The sequence below is a fragment of the Vespa velutina genome, chromosome 7 (assembly GCF_912470025.1).
Source record: "Vespa velutina chromosome 7, iVesVel2.1, whole genome shotgun sequence".
Lineage (NCBI taxonomy): Eukaryota > Metazoa > Arthropoda > Insecta > Hymenoptera > Vespidae > Vespa > Vespa velutina.
The window spans coordinates 4,576,891-4,589,739 of record NC_062194.1 but is presented as its reverse complement, the minus strand read 5'-3'; the positions used below and the strand labels follow the sequence as shown (position 1 = coordinate 4,589,739).

Below are 12,849 nucleotides of genomic sequence, written 5' to 3'. Positions count from 1 at the left end.
AGATGATGCTGGAACATCGGACGTAAATACTTTTGTGCGCGCAAGCTAAGAACACCTATCGTTATTTAATCTTAATGCATGTTCCCGGAAGTCATTTAATTTATTTTCGATGCACCAACGTAAATTATTTATCGCTTCGATGGCGCAGAATCGATCTGTTCATTTTTCTTTTCTTTTTTTTTTCTTCTTCTCCTTCTTCTTCTTCTTCTTCTTCTCTTTCTTTTTTCCTTTTTCTTACCTTTTTTCTCTTGAAGAAAACGATTAACGCTTCATTGTTGTTTTCAATAATAAATATCATAATTTAAGAAAATCACGTATGATAATTACGTAAATTCATATATAATTTTTAATGACTTATTTAAAATTGTTTATATTTAATATTGACAGACAGAAAATAACTTATTATATCAATTATAATATATGATTGTTATATAAATTATGGAAACAAATTCGATATCATTAATTTGAATTAACGTTAAATATATTCGAACAATTTGATTATTTATTTAAATATTTCAGATGCAATATCAATTTTTATTACGTATTAAAACAACATGATATGGTCGTATTTTCAATTTTTTTTATAAAAATTTTCACGACAAATAATCGATCTATATATAGATGAATTTATATATAGACACGTATTTATACAAAGACGTGTAATTGCGATTTCGTCCTTTGCTCGTAATATCCTCGCGGTGATATTAAAAAAAAATTGTTTATTTTACGCCTTTGATTCCGATAACCAAGAAATTATGAATGTTTTGGTCGGAAATAAATAATCTATCGGGTGTTATAATACAAAAAAAAGAAAATGGATCATGATATTTCTTTCATTTTTGTTCAAAATGAAAACAATATGATGGTATTGTTATAAATAGTATTCTCAATTTTTGTTTTTTTTCTTTTTTTTTTTTTTTTTTTTTTTTTTTTTTTTTTTTTTTTTTTTTTTTTTTATGAAAATTCTTTTACGTTATATCACGGCAAATAATCAATTTATATGCACATGTATTTAATCATCCAATAGATATAAATAATCCATTTATATGCATATGGATTTGAGATGTCTATATACATATAAAGACGTATAATAAAAATGTTATCCTTTTCTCAAAACATTCTCAAAGTGGATAGAAAAATCAATAATTTCATACATTTGAATTTAATAAACAAGAAACTATATACGTTCTGATCAAAAATTCGTAATTTGGTGATCATAATATGACAAAAATAGATCATAAAATTCTCACGGAAAATCTGAAACGTAGAATGTAAAAAATGAGAATGGTCGAATGGAAAGATAACGGAGTACGATGGAGTGGTGGTCTTCTCGTAACTCACGTATTGAATTATATAATACCTGTAGATCTTTCTCGTGTAAGGATCGATGCCTATAAAAGCGGCAACATCAAAAGATCGCGTTGCAGTACATCTTCGGATTTCTGATAATCCTACGATGGCTATTCTTATCTGGAACGTTCTTGGCTTTCTCTTATTGGCTACTAGTACAATCATTTCTGGATTACCTGCGCTTGATGATTCGAGTGAGTTTATTCTTTAGATTTTAAATAAAAAGAAATTTTTTTTTCTTTTTTTTGTTTAATTTCACAAGACAATTTCATACTCATGTAACTTTTTTATTCATTCGTATTAAAAGAAGACGACGATATATGACGCTCATAATAATTTCTGCGTCATATAAATTATATTGTCAATTGTCTTGATAATATAAAAAAAAAAAAAATGTATACAATTAATGACTTGTTTTTCCGTAGAAATTATCGCCGATAATGATGAAGAAAATTCAACTTTGTCATTGGATCTTGTACCTCCTATGATAAAAGATGACGACGATAAAAATATTACATTGTTTATTATAAATCTTTACGCTGTACGAAATCATTCGGGCGAAGCATCGGAAGAAGTGCTCGATAATAGTCTCATAGAAAAAATGCCTGATATAATAGGTGAGTTAGTTTTTTTTGTGGAAAGATTCAACACAAAATATATTCTATAGATATTTTATATATATATATATATATACACACACATATACAAACATCTACGTTTTATATTATTGAAAATCCATACGTATTAAATATATGTAAGTAAAATAATAAATTATATGATTTCCGATATTTTTCGATATTACATTTAAAGTTATATCTAATTAATTAGAAAAATTATCCGAGGAAAAAGATAAATACGCAAACGATATTCATTAATCACATTGATTATTAATATTGATGAATATTTATAAAGTCATGAATAATAAAAATGGATGATATCTTATAGGTCCCTTAGCAACGATATTCCTAGTCGTAGAGGAAGGAGAAGATGAGAAACCTGTCGATCTCGACGAGATGGCAAAGTACATGGAGAAACATGGATTCAAAATGGATAAAATCGATGAGAGTGGTGAAACGAGTGTTCTCAGAACAGAAATAGCGGACAAAGAGATAGATAATGTAAAGGATATTTTGGAATCAACGGTAGACAATTCATCAACGGAAAAATTATCAAAATCTAAGAAATATAGAGCGAGAAGGATGGCCTGCCATAAATGTCACGGAGGTGGAGGTGGAGGTGGCAGGGGTGGCGGTGGAGGTTACGGTGGAGGTGGAGGTGGAGGTAGTTATCAATATTACGATCCATACGGAGGTAACTTTACTGATATAATAATTGCCTATGATAGAGCACGCTAGTTTTCAAACACATACACACAAGTAAGTAGAAATTAGCGGCACGGCAAGACACAAAGCTTATTAGTGGACGTTTCTAGAATGTATATAATAATGATTTGGAAAAGGTATTGGTAAAATAAGTATCCAATGCGAATATAAGAAAATGGAATTTCCTTAATAACGTGATTTTATGAATTTTTCATAAATATTACGTTTCAAATGCATTAAAATAGAAGCAATCCAAGTGCAATTAATTATATTATTAATTAATCGAATATAACGTAGCTATTTATTCTAGTCGGATAATATTTATAATAATTATAAATAATTACAAGTACGATTCGAACGAATCGATCTAACTTGAGGAAATATGACGATCAAGAAAAAAAAAAAAAGAAAAATAGAAAAGAAAAAACATCCTGGTCAATAATAGACTAAATAGTCCTTCATATTTTGTCTTATATAATTAATTATTATTCTTTTTCTTCAGGACAAACGATTGGTGTTATACCGGTATATGTAGTACCTGTTGCGGTTCAACAACAACCACAGAGACCTCAGTATCATCCTCCACCTCAGCCGGTGTGCGATCCGTGTCAAGGGTATATGTCCTTTATTTTTTTTTTATTTCATTGTATTTTTTTTTCTTTTCTTTTCTTTTTTTTTTTTTTTTTTTTTTTTTTTGACAAAATTCCAATCGATTTATTATTAGTCGTTGGACGGCATAATATTAATAACATGTTATTTTTCTATTTATTTAGACGCGGTGGTGGTGGTGGTGGTGGTGGTGGCGGAGGTGGCGGTGGTGGTGGCGGTGCATGGGCACATGCAAGTGCTCAAGCCAGTGCTGGAAATTGGTGATTAATTTTTTGAATAATCCGCTCGCTAAAATGAATCTTCAAGGAAATTAGATATTTTCTTTCGTAAAATATTATTGACGAAAGAAAAAAAAAGAAGACGAAGAAGAAGAAGAAGAAGAAGAAAAAAAGAATTATTAAATTAACCTCGAAAAACTGCCTAACATTAATCACAATTTGTTAACTAGGTTATTTCTTATGGTAGAGAGAAAGAAAAAAATAGCGTAACCTGTTAATTATCCGCTATATACTGTAAGTGTAATTAAAATTAAGTAGATAATAACAAGTTAACTAGACTTAATCGCATGATTCAAAGAAAATATAAATGCAACGCGGTATTTGCACCTATATAAATCATGTGATTGGAAATTGGTTTTTCGGGTGAATTATAAAAAAGTTTAATTGTTGTATTGACGTATAACGAAGTGAAAATGAATTTTGATTTTATTTATTTATAATTTGATTGTCCTTTCTTTTTAAATATAATCGACGTAAATTACTCTTAGCTTTTCTTTTGTATTAGTAAAATATTTGTAGTTGTCGATAGAGCGAGAAGAGGATGGAATATTTTTGCAAAAAAAAAAAAAAAAAAAAAAAAGAAAAAAGAAAAAAATAAAAAAAAAAATGATCGGCACAGGGAAGAAACAGATAAACAGGTTTAGATTAATTATGTTCCTCGCGTTATTACGCATACATTTAGAATTTCCTAGAATAATGAACAGTGACTTAATTGGTTCTACTCGTGAAGCAAAATGAAGTTACATCGTTCTAATAAATGCCACAATGTAATTTGTATAAGGCCGTATTAAACCACAAGTCGGAATATATATATATATATGATCGTCGGCAAAATGAATTTCTGAAAATGATAAAAATTTCCGACGAAAACATAGACGTCATCAACGCTGTCGTCAAGATCTCGGATTATTTTCAGAATCGTTCGTATCATATGATTTGAATTTTTTTTTCAAAAATTTTCGGCGAATAAAAATAGAAAAAGAAAAAAGGGATAAAAAGAATATATTCATGGGTGGTTACGATGACGTGTGCCTATGAAAAAGTTTGATCATTTTAAAAATAACAACGAAAATCTTTTAAGACATTTAAAAAAATACATTGAAATATTTTCCAAGGAAACATAGAAATATTTTATATAATCATAACTATAGAAATTTTTTTTTTAAATCATCCTTTTCGTATTATACCAAAAAGCTTTTCTTCTACGTTCGCAAAATGTTATTAAACCTATTAATCGCGATTAGATGTTTATCTTAGGTCGTCCGCTTTTTTTTTTTTTTTTTCTTTTTAGAGCTGTCCTAGATCGAGACTTTAAAAGCAGTGTCCAGTATCGAGACTATAAATAAAAGTAGTGTGAACGAGTATGTAGCTTCCAATGAACGGCTTCGAATCCGTGGCTGTTATGTGTTAACTCGGAGTACTGAGAGATAGACGGTGCCATAATTATGGCGCGACTTGGGTGAACGTAACGGTAAACTTTCGACTCTTTACACTTTATTTTTCCGGATACAGAGCATCGAAGTAGAAAGAGAGAAGGAAGAAGAGAATTTACAAAGGGAATATGGGAAGATAGAAGTGAGCAAAGAAAAAAAAAGAACAAAAAAGAAAAAAGAAAGAAAGAAAGAGAAAAAAAAAATGGAAAAATAAAAAAGAAAGGTCTTGGACAGAAACGAAGCCAATTCGAAACGGCGAGAACCACTTTGTCCGCTATTTTAAACGTTCTACCTGCTTCGACTCGATGATGATTGGACAGTTGAAATTATATCTTTGCCTTCGATTATATAGTCGAGTTTTTTCAGGGTTTTACTGAAGACAAGAGAAAGGAGAGATGAGTTTTTACCTAGATCGGTTTCGAAACCTTCGATTTTCATCCTATTTAAATTCCTTCGAAATTTCATAAGAAATTTTTATAAATCGATACAATTTAAAATCCTTTTAAAGTGTACAAAGCAGTACAAAAAAATGATTGGAATATAATATCATAGAGATCTAATCGATATTAATAATTAATTTTAATTAGCCATTAATCAAATGTCACTAGACGAACACGTATATTTATTTTTAACATACCGATGAATATTCTGAAAGTAAATCTCTACCTAGGTTAATTCATTAATATATCACAATTTGTCTCTGAAAGAAGAAGCTTACTGTTAAACTGTTGAATGCTTAACGGAACATCCTTTATTAATTAAATCATTTGACTCGAAATGTCAAGATACTTAAGTACATTGAAATAATTCTTCGAAAATAAAAACATTGAAGTGAGTCGTATTAATGATCATTTAGGCAAAATTGATGGATTAATTGACCTTGAATTTATTCAAGAAAGATCGGAAGGACAGGATAAATCGTCGGTTTAACGTTTGCATGAAGAAGCGAAGAAAATGTGGGTTTGCAGGTCGGCGAATACCCGTTGGCGTCCATCGATATCTCGATCTCTCAGGTAGTCTCTATCCCTTCTCCTTATCTTCTATTTCTTCTTTATTTTCTTCGTCTTCGTCTTCGTCTTCGTCTTCGTCTTCGTCTTCGTCTTCGTCTTCGTCTTCGTCTTCGTCTTCGTCTTCTTCATCTTCTTCTTCCTCTTCCCGAGAAGAAATTCTCTTAGCAGCTATACGAGCACGCTTTTCGGTCATTGACCGTCAACGTCCGGCGAACGGCCATCGCTAGTGGATTCTCTTTGAAGAGCAAACTGTCGCGGAAAAACTGGGAGAACGAGGAGAGCCGACGTTAAAAAAACTTACTCTCCGGATCGACGTGAGGTAATCGCATTTGCTGAGACTCTCATCTCTCGAAAGAGCTCTCTTGTGTATCATGGAATTTCGCAGCTTTCGATCTTCTATTAATACTTATCATCGAAAGTAAATAAATCGTTAATGAAACCCTTATGAAATATATTTTAAATATTATACATTAATGGATATAATTAATTTAAACGATCAAATATAAAATAATATTGTCCATCATCCTTCGGATGAGTATTTTTAATTTCTATTAGAATCTTCCAATTTGTCATATTATTTTCATAAATTATTTTATAATTCATAGATGGTTTTTTTTTATCGATTTCTTTTTTCTCTTGCTTCTTCCTTTTTTTTTCATACGTTTAAATATTTATGATATTCAATAAGTATATGTATATATTACTTGTTTAAATTTGTAAATTAATATACTTGTATATAAAATAAAACACACACACACACACACACACACGCATGCATACAAACATATTTAGTTTGTTCAGAAAAGACACGAAATTATCGTCACTTGTCCGTTATTCCATGAAGTACTTTTTCGAAGTTGGCCTCGAGGTTAATGGGAATCCTGGCGTGGGGCCTAGCAATCGATTGATCGATCGGATCGATCAATTCGATCGGACACGAATGTCGATCGAATTGTATAAAATACTATTATCTATTTCAAATGTAAGAGGGACGTTTGAACGATCGATTTGGGAGACAACAATAAAAAAATAATCAGTTCAATTCAATAGTATATTCAATCTTCTACGTTAATTCATACTATCTGTTATATAAAATATTTATTGTTAGGTATAATTTTATAATTATTCGCGAATTTATTTATTCGATTTATTTAAAGAGATGAAATTATACGTAAAAAAAAAAAAAAAAAAAAAAAAGAAAAAAAGGTTTTCACATTCTATCTATACTTATTAATATACTATTTATATTATTTATAAATAAAGTTCAATTAAGTTTAAATCGCCATTAAATATTAGTGATCTTTAAAAATAATTATTTACAAATAAAATTAAAAGAAATATTTGTACGTATGTTGTAATATATGTACGTATGCTGTAATATTAATCATACGTATCACATGTATCATTGTAACCAGTCAAGTGTATAACGTCTTATTACTAACATCGTAAATTTATTTCATTAGAAACCAATGCATTTAGATATTTTTATGTCCTTTTATTTATTTATTTATTTATTTACTGATTTTTTTTACTTTTTTTTTATTTTTTTTTTTTTTTATATATCATCGAGAGATACTCGTTAGTCGACGATCAGTCATCGTACGGTATACGATAAGCAAGCTGGCTCGATCCTCTAGCATTAAATCTACCTATCTAACGTGGATCGTCGGCATAGTTAGAACTCGTTCGGAATTCGATCGACGCACCGTTAGTATTAATAGTTCTGGCACTGCAACTAAAACAGAAAAGGAGGGAGAAAGAGAGGTAGAAAGAGAGAGAGAGAGAGAGAAAGAGAGATTAGATAGAAAATGATTTACTCGATGAAATATGTTCACGTTGGGAATCATCGATGATATCTATTAAAAATCCAAAGTTTTTCTTTTTTAGCAATTCGATATCGCTTGATTTCAAGATCGTTGTCTGATTAAAGACACGACAGGAGTTTAATTTAATCCCTTCAGAGTTTTAAGGATCCACTCGTAAAGCTAGTAAAGTAAAGAACCGGTTGCTTGGCGAAGCAACTTCAACTTCGTTGGTTAATGAAAAAAAGCACGAGTACGCGGACGATTGCTTTTAAATCGAGTATCTTAGAGAAGGTAAATATATACATATATACATACATATATATATATATATGTCTGTGTTTGTAAAAAATTTTCTTTCGATTCTCCGCAGCTTTTCTCTTGCGAGAATCGAGCGAACGACGACCTTACTGGGCAATTTGACGCGGCCTAGAATCGCAATAGGACCATCCTGCCTGCCAATTGTGAATGATCTAGTCGTGACACGTCTCACGTTCATTCCGTGCATCGAACAGCATTTAGAATCAACAATCATTTCCATTGAAAATTCTTCTTTTATAAATGACAAATTTAATGAACGTTCATTCAACAAAATCAGAAATAATAAGATGCCAAAATTAATTATTCTTATCTATGATAGATTTAGTAGCAAAAACAAAATGAAAAAATTTTAATATAGAATATATCAGAATATATAAAATAAGGTGTTTCTAAATACCATCGATTAGGCGAAATTTGTCAAAAATAATATAAATCTCGAATGATATCAAATTTTTCTAATGCATTCGTAAAAGCACATAAATATGCGATAGAAGATCAAAGACAAAGCTATGCAACGGGTGATACGAAGCATTCGTACGAGTAGATAAAATTATGAGATATGTACAAAAATGTGAAAATATTAAATTATTATCAATGAAGTGGTGAGAAGGGAGAATTAACATCTAATTTTATTCAATATTGAAATAGTTATCTATTAATTAATTCATAATAACATTAATTAAAGTAAAATAAAATCAAACAAGATAAAAGAAAACAAGATATCTAAGGAATAATCCACGACGTCTAGAGTTATTTAATCATTAATAAGAATAATTTAAAGAGAACTGTACCAATTATTTTCATTTGTATTTTGAACATGGGAAACAATGAATTACATAGCAAAATGGAAAGTTGTAAAAGTTAAGAAATCGTGTTATCTTTAAGAGAATAAAAAAAAAAAAAAAAAAAAAAAAAGAAAAAAGAAAACTCGGTCAATTCTAATTGCAAGAAGAATGGAAAGTGAGATATAACGGTAAAGAAAAATGAAAAACGACGTGCGTCGATTTTTCACGGAAGCTTAGATCGAAGATATACATAGTACATACATACATGCAGGTATATATACATATATACATACATACAAGAACGACCCACTAAACCAGAACACGTTAACCGTGTCAACGACAGAGATTACGCATGCTCGCGTGTTCTCCAAATGCCCTTACACGGCTCGATCGAGCGGAAAAGGGGCGTCGTCGATGATCGATCAGGAAGAGTTAGATAGAAACATAGAAAAAGAGAAAGATTGACAGAGATAATATACTGGTATGAATATATGTGAATAACGAGAATATTTTTTTAAGATAAATCGAAATATATATATATATATATGAATTATGATTATAAAGAAGTTTAAAATTAATGATCAGGATTAAAATTAAATTATGATTTTTTCTCTTTGTATTTTTTCTTTTTTTTTCTTTTATTTAACAGAAATAGAAACATCTGCGATGACGAAATTTTTTTAACTTTTAATGATCATATCATCAATTATATATATATATATATATATATATATATATATATATATATATATATATATAATAATAAAAGAGAGAGAGAGAGAGAGAGAGAGATCCTTTGTAGCAAAAACTAAAAATATAATGAAATGTATGATGTTATAATGATTTATAATATGTATGCATAAACGTATGAATCCAGCAACAGAGAGAGAGAGAGAGAGAGAGATCGAGGGAGAGAGAGAGAGAGAGATCGAGGGAGAGAGAGAGAGAGAGATCGAGGGAGAGAGAGAGAGAGAGAGAGAGAGAGAAAAGGGAGATAGAAGATGCAACAGCGCAAAATGGAAAGTGACGTAATTTTAAATCTCGCGCGATGACGATATTGCGTGACGCGCGCAGAATCCGCGAGTTCAAACAGCTACTAGTTAACACCTGTCTTCATGTAAAAGAGATAGATATATAGTGATATAGAAAAAGAGAGAGAGAGAGAGAGAGAGAGAGAAGACGCTCACCTCGGACGAGCACGCGAATGCTTCTAGGTCGCACGCCTCTTCTGACCTTTCACCCAGGATATATAATTGCCCCGAGCAAATAAGTTGAAGATAATAAAATGCTGTTGGAATCATCCTTCTGTCTAATTAGTATGTTAAATCGTTTTTTAAAAATAAGATTATCAGATTTAATCGTATATAATTAAGGACAGATAGCTTATAAAAATTTGAGTTTTCCTTGAAACTTATCGAAAATATTTGTATTAAGTGTTGCATTGATTATTATTGATTATTATTGATTATATTTATTTTCAACGTGAATAGTATACCTTTGAAAATAATTCATTGAGAATTGTAAATAAAAGCTTATTGTATTAAATTGTTAAAAGAAATATCTACTTTTATAATTGTCACTAAAATTTTTCAAATGAAATCATAATTTAATTTAGATCATTGAAGTACGTAATAACTTTTAATAATAATTAGCTTTGTGATATCTACCTGCGGTACGTTCTAGAAATAGATGAAAAAAAAAAAAAAGAAAAACATGAAAAAGCAGAAATAAAAAAAAAATATTCTATCACCTTCTCGCGAGAGAAATTTTAACCTTGGATTCTCTCCTCTTCTTGATCGGTCAAGCGAATCCGATATACCTATCTACTTCTTATATATGGTATTCGAGGATAGGAAATACTATAAAAATTCTCAAGATCGAAGGTCTCCAAATTGATCGACGAACAATGAGAAATCGATAAATCGTACTGTCGAGCAATAGTGCTGCTGGTTGTTGAACGTTTACTCCGGGTTTCTCGAAAGGATAAGGCACGTACTTACTTACATGTTCCTCCTCCTCCTCCTCCTCCTCCTCCTCCTCCTCCTCCTCCTTCTCCTCCTCTTTTTATTCCTCTTCGAACTATTGGAATCTTTCGATTTCGCCGGAAATCCTTTCAAGCGAAAATTACACGAGAAATTCAAGCTCCTGAATGGCGATCTTGAGATTGAAGGACGATAAATCCCTTTTAAAGGCTATTTATTCTCTTTTTATCGAAGATTACACCATTTTTTTTTTTTTTTGCAATTTTGTTTTTTTTTTTTTCTGACAAATATATTTATTACAAATATCCATCACATGGCAATGTGGAATTAGGAAACACATGATGACACGTGATTTTCCATTTATAATCATTTTTTTCATCGTCATAGATAATTTTATTTCCTTCATGTGACGATTATTTATTTGATTTTTTATCGTCATATAAAAAAAAAAAAAAAAGAAAAAAAAAGGAGAAAAAAAAAAGGAAAAGCCACGTAAGAACAAAATAATTTCGTAAGCGTTAGTATCATCGATACCTTGGAAAAATTTTAATCAAAAATCAATCCTCGACAATATGTTAATTTTACAAGGTTTTAAATGGTATGACAAAATGAAATTGTAAAAAAATTCATAAAATTGTAAAACTTTGTTTTTCTTTTTGGTCTTTTTTTCTTTTTTTCTTTTTTTGATATGTCGTAATCCTTTGTAATTCTCTTTAAACGTTTCAAAATGTCCAGATCATCAAACGTTCAGATCATCGTTAATTCTATCGCTTTTCTCTTCAACCGATCAAAATCATTGAATCGAACAAAATAGATATGATTAAGTTATGGTCGCACGATCCTTCGTGCGAAACCTTCGTTTTATGCATATATACTGTAAAATACGTAAAATGGACAGACTGGAATGCAGATTTATCGTCATTAATGTAATTCAATAAAACTGTGAAACTGTATGTCAGAGATTATAATGAAGATCTCTCCCTCTCTTTCTCTCTCTCTCTCTCTCTCTCTCTCTCTCTCTCTCTTTCTCTCTCTATCTTTTTCTCTTTCTCTTTCTCTTTCTCTTTCTCTTTCTCTTTCTCTTTCTCTTTCTCTTTCTCTTTCTCTTTCTCTTTCTCTTTCTCTTTCTCTTTACTTATATCCTCGGTCTTTGCAAGCACAACGAATGAATTATCTCCCTGTCGTCCATTCGTTAAAATCTCAAGCTTTATTAGTCATAATTTTAATTTATCATACAGAAGCTAACGCGATCGCGATAACGAAATTTAAAATGCGACGTATCTTACGAATGTATTCCAAGCAAATACACACCATAGAAATTTTCCATTTTATTCTATATGGACTTTGAGAATTAATCGAGCATAATTTTATAATTAATATCGATATAACGATCTATCGATGAGTATTGATGCTCTAAGAATAACATTGAATAATTTGTAATTATATTAAAGAAAAATATCGTAGAAAAATGTCAAAATTGTTTTATTAATATTTTCTATTATCTAAATATTATAAATACATTATTGGTATTTGATAAGAAATTAATAGAAATAATTAGCCAAATCTACATTGATATACATATCAAGTATACATAATACAGAATAATAATTTTCGAAAGAAAAATAACATTTCATTATTAATATCGTTTCATCTTTTAATTTACATCGAGACAATTTTATTTTTACGTTTCGTTCGTTAACAACGTACTCATTTTTAACAATTTTTATGAAAAATTCTTCGTTATAGGTAAGAAACCAGTTCACGATAATATTATACATTGTAACTGTTAAGAAGGACACGATATTAAGATTCACGATGTTATCATCGAACGACAAATGGAAGTACTATGTCTAGTTGTAATGCAATTAACGAAAATCATTCTCGCGACACCGAAGAAATTTTCTTTTATCTTCATCTGATTAAGCTGATCAATTTATTCTGTCCTTATAGGTCCCTT

General features: G+C 30.0%; 1 protein-coding gene and 1 long non-coding RNA gene across 4 annotated transcripts; one reads left to right on the top strand and one right to left on the bottom strand.

The window, feature by feature from the left end:
• Window positions 1-1,372: 1,372 nt before the first annotated feature.
• Window positions 1,373-6,213, top strand: LOC124950535. 3 transcript variants are annotated; one of them, XM_047497369.1, is made up of 5 exons: window positions 1,373-1,544; window positions 1,776-1,967; window positions 2,296-2,661; window positions 3,175-3,286; window positions 6,156-6,213. In XM_047497369.1, exons 1-5 carry the CDS (start codon window positions 1,388-1,390, stop codon window positions 6,196-6,198), a joined length of 870 nt encoding a protein of 289 aa, XP_047353325.1. In that variant the 5' UTR covers window positions 1,373-1,387; the 3' UTR covers window positions 6,199-6,213. The 3 variants fall into 3 exon arrangements, with proteins under 3 accessions (XP_047353325.1, XP_047353324.1, XP_047353323.1); XM_047497368.1 differs by lacking the exon at window positions 6,156-6,213 and adding an exon at window positions 3,446-3,999 and having other exon boundaries at window positions 2,296-2,631; XM_047497367.1 differs by lacking the exon at window positions 6,156-6,213 and adding an exon at window positions 3,446-3,999.
• Window positions 6,214-7,352: 1,139 nt separating this feature from the next.
• LOC124950536 lies at window positions 7,353-10,915 on the bottom strand. The gene is made up of 3 exons (XR_007101396.1): window positions 10,661-10,915; window positions 10,098-10,219; window positions 7,353-7,737 (listed from the first exon to the last, which is right to left on the bottom strand). It is a non-coding gene; the product is annotated as an uncharacterized LOC124950536 (long non-coding RNA).
• Between the last annotated feature and the right edge of the window lie 1,934 nt (window positions 10,916-12,849).

Bases quoted from the DNA above. Each gene is read 5' to 3' on its own strand.
- LOC124950535 (XM_047497367.1), top strand. From the start codon at position 1,388: ATGCCTATAAAAGCGGCAACATCAAAAGATCGCGTTGCAGTACATCTT. The intron at 1,545-1,775 runs GTGAGTTTATTC...GTTTTTCCGTAG, and splicing joins ACCTGCGCTTGATGATTCGA to AAATTATCGCCGATAATGAT. The intron at 3,287-3,445 runs GTATATGTCCTT...CTATTTATTTAG, and splicing joins GTGTGCGATCCGTGTCAAGG to ACGCGGTGGTGGTGGTGGTG.